Source organism: Ursus arctos, unplaced genomic scaffold (assembly GCF_023065955.2).
Source record: "Ursus arctos isolate Adak ecotype North America unplaced genomic scaffold, UrsArc2.0 scaffold_30, whole genome shotgun sequence".
Classification (NCBI taxonomy): domain Eukaryota; kingdom Metazoa; phylum Chordata; class Mammalia; order Carnivora; family Ursidae; genus Ursus; species Ursus arctos.
Genome location: NW_026622986.1, coordinates 13,958,728 through 13,980,440, shown reverse-complemented (window position 1 = coordinate 13,980,440; position 21,713 = coordinate 13,958,728). Strand labels below are relative to the sequence as shown.

The window sequence follows — 21,713 nt, the reverse complement described above, 5'->3', positions numbered from 1 at the left end:
CTTTTGAGGAGTTGATTGCAGTAATGTAGAATGTCTTTCAATGTGGGTTTTTCTTGTGTTTCCTTGTGATAAAATTCAGATCAGGGACATCTGGGTGGCTCAGTTGGTTAAGCGGCTGCCTTCAGCTCAGGTCATGATCCCAGGGTCCTGGGATCAAGTCCCGCATCAGGCTCCTAGCTCAGTGAGGAGCCTGCTTCTCCCTCTGCCTACTGCTCCCCCTGTTTGTTTGTTTTTTTTCTCTCTCCTTTCTCTCTCTGACAAATTTAAAAAAATCTTTAAAAATTTCGGATCACACATTTTTAGCAAGGGTATGACTGAAGTGGCCCTCTACTCATTGCATCCTCTCATGTGACCTACAATTTTGATTTGTCCCGTTGTTGGTGATGTTAATGTTGATCACTGGAGGTAGTATCTGCCAGGTTTCTCCTCTGGACTGTTAACTTTCTACTTTACAATTCATTAGTATTTTATGCAGAAGTACTTTGAGACGTGTAACTATCTCCTTTCTCAGACACTCTGTGCCAGGCCACCTCTTCTGCAGATTTACTGCCCCCACAAGGCTCTGAAAACCCATGCTGGGCTGTTGTTTCCCTTCAGTCTGTGATACCACATTCTATGTTGTTGACCTTTCAGGGATGTTCCAACACTGTGCAGGGTGGCTCTCCCACATTTATGCCTTCCCCATTCTCTCCAGGCTCCAACACCTCACTGTGGGCCACCAGGCTCCCTGTTCCTGTTTCTATGCTTTTGAACTGAAAAATTAGGAATACAAAGAAGAAAGGGGGAAAGGGCTCCATAGGTCTTTTATAATCAACTTGTCAAGCTTTACAAAGCCAAGATTCTGATTGGAATCGCATTGAATCTATGAATAGTTTATAGGGAAAAGACATTTAGAATACTGAGTTTTCCAAACAATATTTTAATTGATTAACTCTCAATGTTTAAAAATGTTTCTATAAAGGTCTTGCAGATATTTTTTAGATTTATTTCCAGTTATTTGATAATTTTGATCCTAATTATAAATATTTAAAAATCAATTTCATTTCCTGTTTGTTGCTAGCTTATAGAAATAAAATTATTTTGCATATTGAGCTTAAATTCACCCGTCTTGCTCAACTGTCTTAGTATATCGTTTCTCACAGTTCTGGAGGCTGGGAAGTCCAAAATCAAGGCACTGGCAGATTCAGTGTCCAGTGAGGGCCTGCTTCCTGGTTCATGGATGCTGGTCTTCCTCCTGTTTCCTCATAAGGCACAGGGCCAGGGGAGCTCTCTCAGGACTCCTTTAGAAGGGCACTAATCCCATTCATGAGGGTTCCACCTTCATGACTTAATCACTTCTCAAAGCCCCCACCTCCAAACACTATTACATTGAACATTCAGATTTAACACATGAATTTGGGAGTGAGGGGACAGAGATATTCAGTCTATAGCAATGCTGTTCCTTGTTCTCGGCCATGTATGCTTCCTCAATATGGCTGCTTGCTTCATGAGGACAAGAAGGAGAATTTTGCTGCAGAGAGGGCTGAGTCCTCTTTTAAGGGTTTCACCTGCTTAAGTCAGGCATACATAGAATAATCACCTCAAATAACGTAGAGGTAAATATTGCCAAGAGAATACTGAAAGAGAAGATTAGGAAGGGGAACTATAGATCTGTAATGGATATCAAAACATATTTTATAAAGAAGTTAAAATAGTAGAGTACGGACACAAGAAGAAGACTACTAGTCAACTGAACAGAACACAAAACCCAGAAACAGAAAAAACCATACCTGAGAATTTAATAATGGTGAAGTGGAATTTTGAATTAGGTGAGAAAAGATGGATTAGGTATGACAAGCAAAGAACTATCTTTTATTTTTTAGACAGTTCTTAAAGTTGGAGCACCTGGGTTAGGCATCTGACTCTTGATTTCAGCTCAGGTTATGATGTCAGGGCCCTGAGATCAATTCCCGCTCTCCCCAGACCCCCCTGCACTTGGGGTGGAGACTGCTTAAGACTCTCCTCCTCTCTCCCTCTCCCACTTCTGCTCCCCTTCCCCCCTATCATCTCCCCCCCATTCTCTCAAACACCCCCCCCCAAAAACAAAAAAACTTATATGTAGCACCATGGTCCAAAATAAATCTTGGACTGATTAAAGATTTAATTGGGAAGTAGCAGCAGAAAATAAAAGAAAATGTAAATGTAAGGCTGGGCCAAATGGGAGGATTAAGAGGCATGCAGAAACGCGTTTTCAGTTCACCTGGAGAACGTGCATAGTTTTCCCCTTGTAAGTTTGCACTTGGTGATACATATTGCTGAAGTCTCTGACCATGAAAACAGATTTCTTTCCTCTTTTTTTTCTTTTTTTTACAGTTTTATTTATTTGACACAGAGAGAGAGTGAGAGAGCACAAGCAGGCGGAGCACCAGGCAGAGAGGGAGAAGGAGAAGCAGGGCCCCACTGCACCGCGAGCCTGACGGGGCCTTGATCCCACGACCCTGGGTTCATGCACAGGGAAGGCAGATGCCCAACCAGCTGAGCCACCCAGGAGCCCCTGAAAACGCCTATTGCTGCATCTGCTCAACTCCCTGGAGACCGGCTGGCGCCCAGAAGGACAGGGAAGAGGAGTAAACTGAGGGAGAGTTTGTTTTAGGAAGTTTTCTGGGGGATGAGGCATTCAGCATCCTGAAGATCCATGCACTCTAGCCGCAGTAGTATACAAAGACTGCTTTTCCACACTGGCGAGTCTAACTTCTGCAAAGGTGCAGAAAAGCTCAGCCAGCTCCCACCAGCGTTTGAAGGGACCCCAGCCCTGCTCCCAGGTAATCGCTGGGAGTTGAGAGGCTTGGGCCTCGCACATAGGCTTTGGGCACCGTTGGCCGCTGGCCCTTTGTGTGCTCACTCAGGGACACCAGCCTCTGAAGTGCACAAGCGCGTTTGTGTTTAGCGCCGTTGCTTGGTTACGCTCAACGGTAACAAACCCCGGAGCTTTGCTACTGTGATGTAATGGTGAGGTCAGTTTGCCTATCTCTACAGCTAGTGTTGGGTTGTAGAGGTGGTGAAAAGCCGAGCATTTGCGAAGTGTAAAAAAATGAAGAAGCTTTTTAGCTTTGGCGATAAGTCATCCCTGCCCGTTACCAGCTCCCTGAGGGACGGCTTCGGCCTCCTCAGGCGGGAGAAAAGAACTGTGGCCCGCAGCTCCCGGGAGGGGTACACCATCCGGGACAAAGACCTTAGAAACATTCATAGAGCTGCCTGCCTGGGCGACGTAGAGAAAGTGCATCATCTTGCTGTGGTCAAGAAAAACAGCATAAACTCTCGAGATAAAATGCACAGGTAATAGGGACTTGGAGGCCGGCGGCCCGAGACCGCGGGGAGGAGGTGGGGCGGACCGCGAGAAGCGCGCACCTTCCGGGGCCCAGCCTGTGGAGCCGAGCCCTCCTGTCACCGAGGGCGCTTGGCCTCTTTGCTCCGGAGGCCCGGCACCATGGGGTCTAGCGCCCAGGCTGTCTGAGCAACAAAACAAAAGCTTCAGCTGCCTTTGGACCCACTCATAATTCCCCGCATGGTCCACTTTACAGACAGTTTTGGCGTGATTTATCCAAAGTTCAGTAGTAATAGAAAAGAAATTAAGTGTGTATTTTACTTTTAGTGGACGTCTTTTTATACAATGATGTTGTAAAAAAAGATCTATTCCATAATAGATCATGACCTGAGCCAAAACCATGAGTCGGAAACTCAGGGAACTGAGCCACCCAGGTGCCCCTAAGATGAGAAATTTTAAATCGAAGTATTAGGACTCAATCTCAATTGAAGCTGTGCCTCCTTCCTTTCAAACGAAAACATTTCTGAAGATAGGAAATTGTAGAAATTAACCTTTAACTTCCCTTTTGATATTTATAATAGTATTAAATACTCATATTGGTAATTGATAATACTTGATTTTCATACGATCTATAAATCTAAATATTTTTTTTAAAGATTTTATTTATTTATTTGACAGAGATAGAGACAGCCAGTGAGAGAGGGAACACAAGCAGGGGGAGTGGGAGAGGAAGAAGCAGGCTCATAGCGGAGGAGCCTGATGTGGGGCTCGATCCCATAACGCCGGGATCACGCCCTAAGCCGAAGGCAGATGCTTAACCGCTGTGCCACCCAGGCGACCCTGTAAATCTAAATATTTAATAAAATGAGTTGTCGCTGTTTATTTGAATCCTGAGTTTCCTTTGGCTGAAAGTTTATTAAAAATCAGAGTAAGAATTAGTTTTAAAAAATCATTATTTTAGTCCTCTTTTCCCGTAATGCTTTCAAGAACTAAAATTCCTTTAAATGCCAACCATATGACTAGAACTGCAACAGACCTCTTGTATATATCATTATTTCATTTAATGTAAGGCACCATAGATTGTATGATGCCCCACTATTTTGTGTACCAATAAGAAATTTTAAAAAATTCTGCCATTTATACTTGTAAGACATTTTGAATTATAAATTGCATTCTAATGTCAGAGATATTAAAAGGTGACAGAATGAGCCTCTTAGAATCACTGCAATATAGTATTCTTGGGAATCCTTAAAACGTATCTGCAAAGTAGGCATAATTGTATCACTTTACCTAATTGGAGTGTTGTCTTTGTATAGTAGTAGTAACGATAATAGTTATCATAATATTATGTAACAATTTTTGAGATGCTATTTGTGGTAGGAACTGTTCTAAACACTTTGCATAGATGAGATCACTACTCTTTATTTTATTTATTTATTATTATTATTTTTTAGTAATCTCTATCCCCAACATGGGGCTCGAATTCAGGATCCTCGAGATCAAGAGTCACATGATCTTCAGACTGAGCAGGGCAGGGAACCTGAGATAACTGTCTTTATCCCCATTTTGTTGATGAGGAAATTGAGGATAAGGCTAAGCGATAACTATGAAGTGACAGAGTTAAAGTAGGATTCAAACCCAAGTTGAGCTGAATCCTGAGGTCGTGTTCTACCTAATCAGAGAGGCTGATCTTTTATTAGTGTGGTGAATGATCACTAATAAATATTGTCCTTTCTTCAAAAGAAAACTAAGTCTTTGTTTTGGAGTCATAGGAATAAGATGCTATTTCACGTTTACAATTACATGAATTAATTGCATGCTTTGAAATAGTGCACTGTAATTTCCTAAAAAGTTCTTTCACTTTCATAGGACTGCTCTCCATTTGGCCTGTGCCACTGGCCATCCAGATGTGGTGAGTTTTCTAGCAGACAGGAATTGCCAGCTTAACCTCTATGATCAAGAAGCTAGGACCCCGCTAATGAAGGTATATTGTAGCCGCTGTGTCTGCCTGAGATGGATTTGATTTAATTACTTAGAATGAAAATGTATTGCATTTAAACATAACTAATTGGTGAAACTTGTGGCATGTTTACTTTAAATTCTCAGAGTTTACACTCTCTTTATTGGTATAATACTGACAGGCCGTGCAGTGCCAAGAGGAGAGCTGTGTAACCATCCTTTTAGAACATGGCGCTGATCCAAATTGTATGGACTATAATGGCAATACTGCTCTCCACTATGCTGCTGCTGGTCAGAACGTCTCAATAGTAGAGAAGCTGCTCTCATACGATGTAGATATTGAAGGAAGAAACAAGGTACAGATCAACTTTATTTATAAAGTATTTGAAAGTATATATATATGTATATATATCAATTATTTAGCCACATTTTATTTACATATTTATTCATATATATAATATATATACTGAATTCTATACATCAAGTTCTGTCATCATGGAAACAACTCCAAGGCCAGGGCAGGGAGGGCTAGAGAAAGGTAATGCCCACGGAAAGGGCAAAGTTCTGTCTCCCAGCCACCCTTCCACCCCAGAACAAAATCTTCCCATTAGCGCTTGGGAGTGGATAGTGGGCTCGGAGCCCACAAAGGATTGAAGGGCTAGAGGGGAGGGAGGAGATGATGGAGGCTGGGTACTGTGCATGGGCTTAGGAAATGGGTGCTGCTGGGGATGGGTGGGAGACCGTGCGTGACCCAGCGGGGTAACTTGGGTGAGTGCATGTGGGAGGAGAAAGCAGCAGGTGAAGGTTCTGAAGATGAGAGCAAGGGGATCAGGTCATGACATCCTATAGGGGCATGTCCTTGTGCTCACAGCTACTCTGCCCACCATGTAGCACACTGGGCTCTCCCATTTTAGAGAGTAGCTCCTGCTCAGCCTTGTGTAGCTCCTCAGTGGGGTGGTAGCTGTACATGGGGAGTAGTTGATAACCACGCTTAGCAGCCCACCTGCTGTTTCTATGACATGCATTACCTTCTACCACTGCTCTTACGGAAACACTGTTGGTTGACCTAGGTAGGTCAATTTTTCATGTTTGGAAGCTTGAGCATGCCCTGAATGAAAATATTTTGAAATAACTGTCTAAGATTTCACTTTGATGATGTATTTTTTATAAATATTTTATTTCTTTGAGAGAGAGCATGAAGGAGAGAGAAGAAACATGAGTAGGGAGGAAGGGCAGAGGGAGAGGGAGAGGGAGAAGCAGGGGAGCCTGATGCAGGGCTGGATCCCAGGACCCTGGGATCATGACCTGAGCCAAAGGCAGATGCTTCACTGACTGAGCCACCCAGGTGCCCCAAAGCTCTCTTTTAATTCAGAGTCCATCTCCTTAGTGACCCATTTGGAGCTTTATGTTGACATAAAGAGTGCTTTATGTTGACATCTGGGATCCTGATGCCATTGACAGAAGAGAATCAAGCACATTTGTATAACCGGGAGAAAACCTTCACCTTTATTGAAAAGCTCTCAAAACTATATCCCTCAAACTCTAATTTCTCAAATGTTAATGTTTGCCACAAAAAAGTATTGTCAAATGGGGATAAGCAAACTTAAATGGATTTCTTTTGCGGTAGGTATGTAGTGCAGTTTTGTAGTATTTCTCAAACATAGATGATCATTGAATCTTTCTATTGGGGCACAGTACTTACCTTCCAGCAAAGAATATGTTCTTTGGAATATAATTTAAGGAACACTACTCCAGAGATAATCATTTAGGTTGTTAACTCAATAAAAATACTTAAAACATTTACTGCTATGTTGTAGAGTTTGGAGATACAGAGATAAAAAATAATCCCTTTCCTCAAGAAGCTCTTGGTTTAGATGGGGTGCGATAAAATAACTAGAGTATACCATGAGAAATACTGTGATAGAAGCCAAGATTCTTGGAACCAGTCAATGTTTGAAGTGAGTTTTGGAGAATGACTGCAGTGAAGCTGTTGAAGGGGTGGAGGAGGACTACTTAATTTAATTTATTTTAGTTTTTAAAGAGTATTTTATTTATTTCTTTGAGGGAGAGAGTGGGAGAGAGAGCACGAGCAGAGGGGTGGGTAGAGAGAGAGGAAGAAGCCTGACTTGGGGTTGGATCCCAGGACCTTGGGATCATGACCTGAGCCGACCTGAGCCCAAGGCAGATGCTTAACCAACTGAGCCACCCAGGCCCCCTGAGAAGGGGTATTTTAACGAGAAGACAGAGCTGGTGAAAGCACAGGGGGTGAGAGTACTTTCCAAGTTATATGTTTAAGTTTAGAGGATCCTTTATAAGTTTTAAAATTCAGTATGGAAATACGTACTTTTGTAAAGTATAAATTGCTTTTGCACGTTTACAGGAAGACCTCACACCATTTTTAGTTGCTGTAGCTGGAAACAAACAGCAAGTAGTAGAGTTTTTAATGGAAAGAGGAGCAAATATACATGCAATTGATATATATAACAGGTACAGTAGTTTTGGTTTTTTTTTTTTTTAAACTGTATATTGTTCTAGAGTGGTAAAAATTACTTAAGTCAGAAAGATTAACTTAATAAGAAGAGGATTAATTTATAATTATATAGTGAAAATGTCAACATGACATTAGTTAGGCATAAAGCAATTATTCTGTTGGAGCAACATGAAGAACAGTATATGGCAGAATTTATATTCCTTCATATTATTAACTGATGTCATTTGCAGCCTTTTTTTTGGTATGATTTTATATTAGCTAAAAGGGTTTCATGTTAGTTTTACTAGCTTTATAAAGTGTGGACGCCTAACTTTTCTTTTACTTATGACACAATTTTGAACTTTTTAACCCTTTTATAGTATTTTTTGAAACTTCTACTTCAAATATATTTTCCTTAAAAGATGCATATTAAACATAAATAGGAGTTGTTTTGTCTGTTGAATGACTCTTTGTTTTAAAATGCTTTTTTTTTTAAAGAATATTGATATTAGATGATCCCTGAGTGGTTATTAATTACTATTACCAGATACTATGGGCTCATCATCCTTTTTCATGTTCAGTATATATATTTTTGTTGTTTTTTTCATTGGGAAGGGTAGATGGACGAACGATAACGGTAATTGAATAGACTTTTCCTTTAATGAGGACAAATCATAGGTGGGTGATAAAGAGAAAAGAGATGGGCTTTAGACTGACACAGGAGTCGGTTTAATTCCTAGCTTTCCTACTTGCTGGGTGTGTGACTTTGGACACATTACTCATCATCACCAGATACATTTCCTGATATGAAAAGGAGGATAATCATATATCCTTCAAGGGTGGTTGTGTGTAAATAATATTTTATATAGATAGCATTTAGTTTAGTGCCTACCACAGGCTTATCCTAGCATCCATAACTGCAAGCATGACTATTTTGTTACCATTACTATGAACACTGTTATTTTAAGACTGCAGATAGCTTTTTAATTTTTTTATTTTTAAAGATTTTATTTATTTGAGAGAGAGCATGAGCAGGGGAGGGGCTAGAGCAGGGAGCCAGACTTGGGGCTGTGTCCCAAGACCCTGAGATCATGCCTGAGCTGAAGGCAGACACTTCAATGACTGAGCCACCCGGGCGCCCGCGCAAATAGCTTTTATACAGACCTGGCCTCTAGATGACTTGGAAGTTCACTGTATCAGATTGAGAAAGAAATGGGGAATTCTTTTTTAAAATCTTCACCTATTCAGACAAGTGACCTCAGCATAGTTTTTTGTTCATCCAAGGACTTTAAAATAGCAACTTCTACCCTACCCGAGTGGGAAAAGAGGCTCCTTTTTTGTCCTTTCATTTTAGCCATGGAGGTAATTTACAAAGGTGAACACTTGAAAATGTTAATGGTTAATTCTGTACTGGCAGGCAAGATATTAACCTGATAAAGTATATCAAATTAGCAGTTTAAATAACTCTTAAGTTCCTAAGGGTGAAGTTATCTCTCTGTCATTTTAGAACAGCCCTCATGCTTGCTGTAACTTATGAATGTACAGATATAGTCAAGCTTCTTCTTCAGAAAGGTATTAATATCTCTTTGGAAGCTGAATGGGGATGGACTGCAGAAGAATATGCTACTATTAATGGTTTTAATGTGTAAGTGTTTACATTAAAATGTTATTACTAAACTGAAGTTTCAAATAATTTAACTGTTAGTTCTTACATAACATGAGAGTTCATAGATTGATTCAGGCACTTTTGGGATGGCACAGAGTTGGCCCACGTCATTTGCCAGAAACCAAGAAACAGGCTAGACTAGTTACAAGTAGCAATGGGTACACAATTCTTTATCTCAGCACTATTGAGACCTTTATCCTTAGGGATCCTAAATGTTCCTGTTTCATTGCAAGTATAACCGTTATGCATGGGGTACAAATAATATTACATCTCTGTTTTTTCTCTTTTCTTTCTTTTTGTAGATTTTATTTATTTATTTGAGAGCGAGCATGGGCGGGGTTGGGACAGAGGGAGAAGCAGATTCCCTGCTGAGCCAGGAGCCTGACGTGGGGCTCGATCCGTGACCTGAGCTGAAGGCAGACGCTTAACTGACTGAGCCACCCAGACACCCCAACATCTTTGTTTTTTCTAACTAGTTACGTGGGTCTTGAGATGTTCAGTGTAGTAGAAAACCCTATACTTTCCCTTGAGTGCTATCTCCTATACTCCCCCCTTGAATTTTCCGAGAACCTAAGGAGTTCCCTAAGACCAAAGAGACCATCCTCTTTCACAGGTCGTTTGGAGGGAAAAAAGGACATTATTATCCTTCCCTTATTTCCTCTGAGTCTATGGCTGCAGCATTGCTATTGAAACTGATTCTGCAGTCGGGCCAGGATTGACCTTTGCTCCCAGCAAGGGCATGATCCACATTCCTCAGTGTTCATGGTGATCCACAGTTAGACTTCAAAGTTCCGACTTTTTTTAGTTTACTACGTGTGCTTATATGCTCAGCTGCTGTTCCAAAGCACCAGCAACCTGTTCTGGCAGCTGAGCCTCCTGGCTTTAGCCACACACACCCTTCCCTTCACACCCCAAAACCTTAACATGAAGCCCATATGTTAGCCCAGACCTTCATGATGAATTACCCTTTGAGGATTTTGCTTGTCTTTTCCGCTAGCAGATGATAGTCGGGGCCATTCTGAGCTGTGAAAGAGGTTCAAATAATGCTGCAGGAAGAGACTGGACTTTCCTTTTTCCTTTGTTACTAGCCCTATATCCCAAGCCTGCTTTATACCCTGTGGAGTGCCTTTTCTTACTAGGTGATGAAAGGTCTCATGTTGCCCTTCCCGTAGTAGCAGGCATCACCTTTCCCGAGAGGCCATGTTTTGGGTATAATATTTCATTAAATCCTCTTAACAACTTTGTAAGTAAGGGAGCAAGATGCCTGTTTTACAGAGGAAGACTTTGAGCCAAAGAGAAGTGGCTTATCCTAGAACAAATAACTGTTTTTTATAGAGTAAGGACTTCTGAATTCAAGACATTCCATTATGGCAAGCTGACTCTAATTTACTAAGCCATAATGCCCTCAACTCATGACCGGTTCACCTTACTTGTTTTTCTCCTTTAATTACATGGTTGATAAAAAGTTTATAGAACTTACAAATTTGAAGTATATGGGGTAATTTAAGCTTTGATATTAGCTCTGATATTATTTGAAATACTCATGAATATGATATATGTGGTAAATGGTTCTCATATCAGTATTAAAATAGTAACATGGCTTATCACCCTTTTTTTATACGTAGCATTCGCCAGCTAATTGCCGAACATAGAGAAGCAATAAGAGCTAAAAATTGTTCACAAAATAGGAACCCAGGTAAGACTTTTCAGAGTGAATTACTTTTGGTGGTCCTAACATAGATGAAATCAGAGTAAGGAAGTTTTGATAATGAAAGAGCAATGGAAAACAAGGAAACAAACCAACCCAATGTGTAAATTGCATATGTATTTTATTTATTTATTTATTTATTTAACGATTTTATTTATTTACTTGACAGAGAACACAAGCAGGGGCAGTGGCAGGCAGAGGGAGGGGGAGAAGCAGGTAATCCGCTGAGCAGGGAGCCTGATGTGGGGCTTGATCCTAGGGTCGGGGGATGCTTAACCAACTGAGCCACCCAGACTCCTCTATTTTTTTTTTCATTCTTAATATTCTAGTATTCAGAATTATTTAAGAAGTTAATTGTAGGTATTACTGTCATGAACGATGGAAAGAAATCAGAGTGAGAGACAAACCATGAGAGAGACTGGACTCTGGAAATCAAACTGAGGCCTAAAGAAGGAAGGGGGGTGGGCGGATGGGGTAACTGGGTAATGAGTATTAAGGAGGGCTTGTGTAGTGATGAGCACTGGGTGTTAACACACAAATAATGAATCGCTGAACACTGCATCAAAAACTTATGATGTACTGTAAGCTGGCTAACTGGACAGAATAAAAAAACATAAAGTACCTCAATGTGAACAACAACAACAAAAGTCAATTGTAGGTAATTTAAAATATGAGGCAGTATTGTCTGAAAAGAAATTCATTATTTTAGTTATGACCCCTAAAATCCCATATGATATCTTTGTGTAAATAAGAAAAAGAGATTTTTAAGTTAGTATGTTTTATCTTTCCTCTATAAGCATATTATAACAAATTGTACTTCTTATGAAAATGGATCTTTCAATTTTTACAAGTAGAATGCATTGAGTAAATATTATGACCTAGTGATTTGTCTCATTAAAAAAGGAGCTATCCTTCAAACTGGGAACTCCACAGTACCATCCTGGTACTGTAGACAAATGGCAAACAATAAGAACTGCAAAACTTAGCTAGTGTGTAGCAATACCAATGAGACTGTTTTTGTGTGGGTGTGTGTGTTTTTAAGGTAACTGTCTATGGTACAGAAGTCAGAAAAAATATGCCTTGTCGAGAAGCATAGGTTGTTTTACGTATTGTTGTGTCAACAATATCTCACCATTAACAACTTCATTTCTCATGAGTGAAACAGAATGAGATGTTGACTTCATTAGAACAATGTTTTCTGCTGTTTGTTGCATAATTGTCACGATACCGTAATTTTGTTAGAACAAGATACTCTGTTGCCATTAGTCAAAACATTAGCATAATAAATATTCAAGTGGGACAACTGAGGCTCAACGGATTATAATAAAAGCACAAAAATGGTTCGCAATAACTAAAATGCTACCATTGCTCCCTGGGTGTGTCACCTAGTGCATTGTACAATCTGAAATGTATGAAGAAATCTTTAACTTAGTAGCCTTTAGTTAAAGAAATTCTGTAGGTTGGTTTGGTTTTGCAATTTACTCATTTTCATTTGTTCACTTAACAAATAGCTATCAAGTGTCTTTTAGTTCCTAAGTGTTATTCCGATGTTGTAGAATACAAACATTCAAAAAACACACTCCCCGCCCTCCAGGAGTTTGTTATTACCATTGTAATTTTTATTATTTACTTTATTCAGCGCTTACTATGTGCCAGAGTCCCCTAGTGCTTATAATTATCATTGTTATTTTTTTAGTGCTATTTAATATGTTCCAGATACTGTAAGTCCACATGAGGAATTAGAGTTTTAGGAGAGTGGGTCGAATTTAAGGTAAGTATGCAGACTGAGTAGTAAGTTTGCCAGGTAAAGAGGCAGAAAGACGATGTTTGGCAGGAGGAACATCCGTCAAGATTACATGTTTTGCCGAGGGAACAGCAGTGCAAAGGCTAAGATGTACGAGTGAACTTTGGAAGATTTATGAGCAGTTCAGTTTGGTTGGTATTAAAAGTGTGCTATGGGAATGGTTGGAATGAGGTGAATACTTAGCTAAGGCAAGCTTATGAAAGTTTTTTGGTACTATGGAAAGGAGTAGATCTTACCCTGTAGACCTTGGGAAATTAGGTAGAATGCTCTTAGCTGCAAATAGTAGGTGACTTGTAATAGTGACTAAAATGGGGCACCTGGGTGGCTTAGTCAGTTAAACGTCGACTCTTGGTTTTAGCTCAGGTCACAATCTCAGGGTCATGAGATCAAGCCCCACATCCCGTTGGGCTCCGTGCCCAGCATGGAGACTGCTTGAAGATTCTCTTCTTCTGCCCTTCCCCCATTCGTGCACTCTCTCTTGCACGCTCTCTCTCTCTCTCTCTCTCTACTCAAATAAATAAATAAATCTAAAAAAACTGAAACAAAACAGTGACTAAAAAAAATAGGAACCAGAGTTGTTTTGATGATGTAGTGATGTCATCAGGATCCCAGTTGTGTCTTTTTCAGCTTTGAGGTTGGCAGTATTTTGTGTCTCCTTTTCTGATTGGCTAATTAGCAACAGCTCCAGGCATATTCTCACATGAGAATATCCATGGACTGGAAGGACTGTTTTCCTTTATATGTTTCTTTTAAACAGGAAGAGAACTCAGAGGCTTGCAGTAAATTTCCTCTAACATGTTATAGGCTAGATTATATCACATGCTTGTTCCTAAACCAGTCACTGGTAAATCAGGTATTGTGAGTAGCTTAGACTAATCATTTCTCCTTTTGAAGCAGGGGTGAGGCCACGTTCTTTGTGTATGGGGACAATAAATATCCAGATAAAGTTGTGGTTCTCCAGCAAGAATGAAGAATATGGAATGGCTATTGGGGAGGGAGCCAGTGGTATTTGATGCAGGGATTCATTGGAGAATTTGAAGCAGAAGGCTAATAAGATTGGATTTGAATTAGGGCATAAAATAGGGATCAGCAGGCTTTTTCTATAAAGGGCCGGAGAGTGAATATTTTAGGCCGTGTGGTTTCTCAACTACATTAACCATTGTAGTATGAAAGCATCCATAGCAATATGTAGGTGAGTAGATGTGACTGTGCTCCAATAAAACTTTATTTACAGCACGAGATGGCCGGTCAGACTTGGCCTGTGGTGGTAGTTTGCTGGACCCTCATGTGGAGGATAGATTGAAAGGAACCATGTAAAAGGATTAGAAGACAAAGGAAGCTTATATTTCCTTAGCCTAGTATCAGTCCAGTATGAAATTTTCACCCTACTATACTGAAGAAGTCAGGAAGCTCAATTTATTCAATTTAAAATGTAGTTCTTTTTCTAGGCTTTATGTCTTTCTCAATTTTTTTATTAAACATATTTTTAAAGATTTCATTTATTTATTTGAGAGAGAGAAGAGAGCACAAGTGGTGCAGACGGGGAGAGGGAGAGGGAGAAGTAGATTACCTGCTGAGCAGGGAACCCGATGCAGGGCTCGATCCCAGGACCCTGAGACCATGACCTGGGGTGAAGGCAGACGCTTAACTGATTGAGCCACCCAGGTGCCCGCTTTCTAAATTCGTTTTGCTTAAAAAATTTTTGTTCATTTAAGAAATAACAATAATAGTTGGTGGCCTTTTTTTTTTGCCTCTGGCAGGGGAAATATAAAGCAGAGACAGAAAAGAGGTATAGTTAATACAATTTCATGATTCTTGAATGTGGAAAGTTAGGGGAGAGAGGAAATCTAAGAAGATTCATATGTTTCCACATTGTACACTAGCATTTAAATTGGACATGAAGAATGAGTAGGACTTTATTGGATGAAGAGAGGAGAGCAGTGGGAATAGGGAAGACCAGGTTTTTGTCTATATGTTCAATTTGATGGAATATCCATGGAGCATATTTTCAGGAATTGGATAATGGAATACTAGGAGTTTCTAGCTGGAGATAGAGCTTCAAGGTTGGAGGTGAGGATTTGAAATAATCTGATTAGAATTATTAGGCAAAGTCATAGCTTGGGCCAAGATTGAGCTTGTCCATGATGGAGAACATACAGAATGAGGAGAAGGCCAGTGAACAAACCCTGGGAATACTAATATTATCAGGGGTGGACGAAGGAGTAGGAGTTGGTAGCGAAGACTGCGGAGTGGCTGGGGACACCTAGGAGAGGAATTAGGGGAAGTGATGTTGAAAAAATTAAAAAAAAGAATTTCAAGGAGGACTATTAATTGTATCAAATAAAATTACTGAAAAAAAAGTTGGATTTAACTTTTAAAAGCTCTTTGGTGGTAGCCTTTTCAAAACAACAATTTTTGAGTTGTAAGGTCTATTGTTTACATGATTGGTACTTTCTGTGTCCAAATATGGAAAAATAACACATCAAGTAAGGTCCTACCTGACTTTTTTGTTAGTATCTACCCAGACAGGGTCAAGGGAAAATGGTCTAGACTGGTGAGTAGACTTGCCAACATTTTCCTATAATTGTCAAAACCAAAGAGTCAAGGGTGACGAAAAGTGTTGTCTTTCTTACCTGTTTCTTGTGGAGATACTTGAGTTTTTCCTCAAGTCCTTGATATGCTCTTGGGATGAATACTAAAACAAGAATCTGGGAGCAACAGGCAGGAAGCCACTGTCAGGCCCTATCTCTGATATGGTATCTTGATGCATCTGTATTTTGACAGTTTTAAATTTTGGTCAGAAATAGTTTACAGACCAGCAGTTTGGAGAAACTGACCTCTTTTAAATATTTTATTGCAGAATACTGGTATAATACCAAGGAGAAAATACAAGGTGATATGCCGAATATATTAGTTCTCACTAGTTTAGAAATTCTGTGTCAGTAAAAAAAGTCAATACCTGACTATTTTTGTTAGTGATGTCTCTCTTGATCCTCTTTTCATTTGCCTTCTTCTAATATCTCCACTTTTACGGCTCCTTTCTGAATTTCATCTCTAAAGAAAGCGCTAGGGAAAATTGTGTTGAAGTCTATCACTATTAGAACACATTTCTACCATATGTATGTTTGACATATGTGTGTATTTCCTTCTAAGGTAATGGGCTACCTAATCTAAAGTGTATCTCATATTTTCTTAGTTTCTTACACTCAACTTCTTTGTACATGTACCACAGTGACAGAGCTAGTGATGATGGTCTGCCAAGATTGAAAACATTTTCTGGATTGTCACATAGAAATTTTTATCTGATACACTTTTAATGTGACATGCTTTTCTGTTTTTTTCAGAAATTGGTAAACTGTGGCTTAACGACAATATGTGGCCAATTAGATTACCACGTTTTTAGCCATCTATGTATATAAGATAATTCACTTTGTTTTCCCCCAAATGAGTCCTATTGGTCTTTAATGATCAGACCCACTCTTTTCAGGGTGGAGTGGATAACATCCTATATTTTGGATGGAGAATTTTTGACTTTTTGACTAGTTTGTTAACAACTGCCTCTAATAGGGGAATTATGTTTTTAATTGTGTAAGAAATTAAGAAAAAGACTGGAAACAAAAAAACTATAATCAGTAGTGTGTAATCAGTAGTTATATATTTTTCTATAATTATCCCAGTTACCTTATTGATTCAAACTACCATAAAATGAATTAAGCCCTATTTAGTTGGAGAACATTTATGTGATCTTTTCATTTTTTTACAGGAACTTTTATACTGTAGGATATTTTGATAATCATCAGGATTCTCGTTTTTCCTGATTAAAATAGGATTGTTGCTTTTTTCACATTATTTTCTGACAGCATTATTTCATCCTTTATTCAAATGGATATAGAAATATAGAAATCTCCAAGGCAAATAGTAAGAAAAACAGATTGAAGGAAAGGTGTTCTGTGAAATGACCTTCTGACTGTAATCATGTATAAAACATCAACCCAAATCATAAAGATTTCACATTATGCAGTTGTATTAGAGGCTCCCAAAACGACACCCAGATGTGGTTATTCACTAGAAGACCTCACAGGTCTCAGCACAGTTGTACTCATGCCTGTGGTTTATTACGGTGAAAGGATACAAAACAAAATCAGCACAGAGCAAAGGGGCATGGAGTGATGTCTAGAGGAAGCCAAGTGCAGGTTTCTATGCGTATGGATGTGCTTCATTCCTCCAGCATCAGATTATGATGACACATGTGAAACGTTGTCTGCCAATAGAGGAATCTTAGAGGGACTAAATGAAGTTTTCTTTAAATGACAGTCAGGTAGGCTTCTTTCCCCTAGCATATACCAAAATTCCAGGTTCACAGAAGGAAATCAAGTATACAGGATAAATCACCTGGTTGGTACCAAGACTTAGGCACAGCCACTCTTAGCAGTTATGGAATGGTGGGAACACTGCACACATCCAGGCTCCCAGATACCAACCAAGGGCCAACCATTCAGGTGGGATCTAACGGTGGCAGTCTTTGGCCTGCTGTATGGAATCTTTTCTGCAAAGGAATTTTAGCCCTGACTTACTTTGTATTCAGATTTTCTTTTAATAGCAAGTAATATGGTGATATAACATGGTACTGATTTCAGGAGCATCATCCATATTAAATTGAAGTGATGGTTACTTTTTTGACTTTTGGTGAATATTTAACAGGTTATTTGTACATAAGTTACTAGGGTAATATTAGGTAATTATAATCTGTTTTTTTTTATCTGATTAAACTTTCATTAGGATTCTCAGATTGAACAATGATTTCTGATTTAAAGTGAGAATAGAAACTTTTAAGTATATAGATAATACAGTTTTGTTTCCTATTGTGGTGAATCGCTGTTTATAATTATAAAATATTCATTTTTATTTGTCAGTTATTTTCTTGCCTAAGTATGCAATTCAAATTCTTTGCTTTATGTATTTTCATATAGTTCAGTTTGGTGGGTAATACCCATATTCTGTAACTTTGGTCTTTATCTTGATTCTCAAGGTGGCTGTATCTTGCTTTAATACATGTAATAGCAGGCTCAATGGATACTTTTTTCCCCCTACAATAAATAGGCCTCCTTTTTTAGAGCATTTTCAACTTCATAGCAAAACATAGCAGAAGTACAGAGAGTTTCCATTTACCCCACGTTCCCATACGTGTCTAGCCTGCCCTGTTGTCAACATCGTGTACCACGGTGGTACATTGTTACATTTACATTAAGTCATCCTTGTCCCCCAAAGTCCATAGTTTACATTAGGGCTCAGTCCGGTGTTGTACACCCAATGCACCCATGTGGTGTCACATAGAAGAGTTCCACTGCCTCAAAAGTCCTCTGGGCTGTGCCTATTCCTCCCTCCTTTTGCCGCAACCCTTAATTCCTAACTTAAAAAGTTTTACTTTTTCCAGAATGTGAAAGAGTTGCAATCATACAGTAGGTATCTTCTTGGATGTTTAAAACATTAAAATTCCAAGGTAATTGAATGTAGTGATTCAAGATTGCCTTTGTCCTTTGTTTTTTTCTGTTTTTTTTCATCAGTGTAGGATCTGATGACATGTGCCTTACGGACTGAGAAAGTGTGATTTCTGTAGACATTTGTCACATAATGGGGAGGGTTGAGAACAATGACAGTATGTACTACTACCTAGCACTAACCATTGGTACCATCCTCGTCAAAGAGGTGAGTCCAGATAGACTGTCTAGCAATGAAAGTAGGTAGTCTCAAGAGGTTATACTTTATTAAACCAGACACTCAAATCACTAACTCTTTCAAACTCACCTTGCAATTGGAAATAAGGCACAAGAGAGTCTGTTTGCTGTGTTTTGCCATGCTGCAAAGTACCGTGGCTACAGACCAAACTTTATGGCAAGGTGTTTCATGGTAAACTTAACAGTCTCTGCTGAAGTGCTGGAGAAGTTCTGCTGTGTTACAGCAAAATAAGTACAGTCTCTTTTAACTGCTCCCAGTCGTGGAAGTCCAGAAGAATCATGCTATTTAAGTTTGACTTTGTCAGTCTATGATAATGATTCTGCTGATGATAGCATTTTCTGTCAGTCTCATAGGGTTTGGTTCCAATTATGGTCATTATAAACATTCACTTGCAGGTACCATATTTTGATAAATACCATTCTTTTCTTGCATTTGGTAAACGTAGAGGAGAAAGTAAGATTTCTTAATGCATTAACTGCCTACCAATAGTATAGTTAATGTTCCCTCCAGTGTGGTTTCCAGGTGTGTTCCCAAAGGAATACTTTTTTTTTTCTTTTACATCAATTTATTGGAAACTGCATTGGCAACACTTTGCAATATATTTATTCTTTATAGTTATTCTAAATTTATTACTAATTAATTTGCAATTTGGAAAGAAAAATTTCAGTGCACAGTTGTAAATTTCATTCTCTTAAAATTGTCACCTTAAATACACAGGTCTGATTACTCTGGTAAGCAATAGCAAGAATGTTCAAGCGCCACGTCTCCTAGCTTTTATGATGTTTGGCTTTCTAGAATCAACAGTTGGTCATTTTCAATATTATTACAATATGACCAGCTAATAAGCTTGACAAAAATTCTAACTAGTCATTTCTAAAAAGGAGACGACAGTTATAATACAGATACACAATATACTAAAAATCCAGGGGCTTAAAATTTCATGTACTGTGTGCCTACAAATAGGAAACCAAATGTTCCTCTAGTTCAAGTTATCTAATTGTATCAAGAAAAACAATCTGTTAACCAACATCCCTGCTAAAAAATAAATCATCACAAAACACAGGTGATTTCCTTCCTACATTATAAAGGAGCAAAAACCATAGGTAAAAATGTAGTGTCTCTATAACCAATTAAAAACAATATATACCTGATTAAAAGACCAGTCAAGTCTATAAGAGAAATAACACACAAAAAAGCCAGTTATATTTTAGGTACAAGTGACAAATATATTTCTTTTTATTGTTATTAAAGTCTTCTCCGATGTAGTTCAGTAAATGAAGCATTTTATTTTATTTTATTCCACTGTTGGTCATAGTCTGAACCCTACACACTCCCTTCCCTTTCACCTCAAAGGGAGCTCCTTTGTATATAGCCACACACTCATCATTAGTAAAGAGATCAGGCTGCATCTGCTCCCAAATATTCTTAGGATTCAGCTCCTTGTCAGGCTCTCCAGGAACAGACCCATTAGGGGGTGCCAAGATTTCAACCTTCTCAGGTGAACTAGCGCACATCACCATTGCTTGAGATACTACTCCCCTCATCTTTACAGGTTTCCGGTTACAAAGTAAAATCACCATCCGATTTTGCATCTGTTCAAGAGGAACATGATTCACCAGGCCACTGACAGCTGTTCTTGGGGCTGTTTCTCCAACATCTACTTCTTCCATATATAAAGAATCTGCATCAGGGTGTTTTCTGGCAGTGATGATACAACCAACTCGAAGATCCAGACGAGAAACATCTACTGGCTTAGAATCAGCACTTCCTGCTACCGATTGCTGTTTTTTTCTTCTTTTTCTCTCCTTTCACTTCAATTTTCTCTTTCATCTTCTTTTCTTCTGCTCTTCCTCCTATCTGTTCTTTCGCCCCAGAAGTAACAGTTGTTATTGGTCTAGACTATATCACATTTTCAAAAACCATGGAATTAGCATGCAGCAGAGTACCAGATGGAAATGGTATTTGTTTCACTCCATTTTGAATTTCTGGCTGAATTAGCTCTTGTTTCAATTCTTTAATTACTTTAATTTAGCATTTTCAACTCGAAGTTTCTTCTCTTCTCTCAAAGTTGCCTGCAAAATTGCTTTCTCCTTAAGAGCAACTTGCTGCTTTAAATATTCAATAATTTGATCTGCTTCTGCACCCTTCTGTTCCAGTCTCTTTAGAACAGCACCATTAGTTGCCATTTTTGCCAAGAAAGGACAGAAAATCATGAATCAGTGGTCAGAGGAACCTAGGGAGCCTCACCCCAGCAGCGTCAGTCCGGAGCAGTTCCAAAGGAATACTTTTTAATAAATCATCAGTCTTATACTTTTAATTTGTATTTTTCTATTGTAGATTTAAAATGTATTTTCCTTTTTTTTTTAGCGGTGGATGAGAGTTCTGAAGACACATCAAGCAGGTAGGATTTTTATGGATTTTTAAAAATTATGTGTTGACTGAGGGAATGCAGAGAAAAGCCTTTGTGGAGAGTTCTACTCTGGGCTAGAGACTATATTATGTGCTGGACATTTATTACTTTCGTAGTCATTACAATAGCTTCACAAAGTAGCTGTGCTATTATAGCCTATTTTTTATTAATTAGTCAGCTGCGGTTCAGGGAGGTTGATTAATTGACCTATGATTCCATAGTTAATGAGTAGCAGAGCCATGATGTGACTGTCAACCTGTGTGACTCCCACACCCATTCTTCTGTTCCTCAGCAGCACTGGGATTAAGATACGGATCCTAGTCAGATCAACTCAGAAAGTCAAATGTAGTCATGTGTTAACTTAGATTTAGAGTTTTCTTAAGAAACCAGGTTAGTCCAAGTGTTTGTCCTAGTATATTTGACAACTAGTGATAACTAGAGGCAATTAGTGCAGTGGTAACTAGTCTCTTATTTTTACATATCAAAGATTTTAGGGTGGATCTCAGTAACCTATAGCCACAGTACATAGCTTTTACATAAGCAAGACCTAATCAGGCAAGTTCTTAGCTTTAGTGATGTCTGCTGTCCTTGAGATGAATGATTTTTCCAGAAGTGAAGGATATGTAATCTAGGTGTAGACCATGTTACGTTAATTA

At 39.0% G+C, this 21,713-nt stretch overlaps 2 protein-coding genes and 1 pseudogene across 2 annotated transcripts in view; 2 read left to right on the top strand and 1 right to left on the bottom strand.

The window, feature by feature from the left end:
- Positions 1-21,713, top strand: part of LOC125281624 (ankyrin repeat domain-containing protein 26-like) — a 564,334-nt gene that overhangs the window by 362,347 nt on the left and 180,274 nt on the right. The gene's annotated exons all lie outside the window — the stretch shown is intronic.
- LOC130542181 (ankyrin repeat domain-containing protein 26-like) overlaps positions 2,353-21,713 on the top strand; it is a 41,913-nt gene continuing 22,552 nt past the window's right edge. The window contains exons 1-7 of the mRNA XM_057304721.1: positions 2,353-3,315; positions 5,174-5,288; positions 5,446-5,619; positions 7,644-7,750; positions 9,241-9,378; positions 11,025-11,095; positions 21,015-21,048. Of these exons, the coding sequence (XP_057160704.1) occupies positions 3,071-3,315; positions 5,174-5,288; positions 5,446-5,619; positions 7,644-7,750; positions 9,241-9,378; positions 11,025-11,095; positions 21,015-21,048 (884 nt within the window). The 5' untranslated portion in view covers positions 2,353-3,070. The remainder of the gene's footprint in view (positions 3,316-5,173; positions 5,289-5,445; positions 5,620-7,643; positions 7,751-9,240; positions 9,379-11,024; positions 11,096-21,014; positions 21,049-21,713) is intronic.
- On the bottom strand, positions 19,820-20,868 carry LOC130542183 (aminoacyl tRNA synthase complex-interacting multifunctional protein 1-like; annotated as a pseudogene).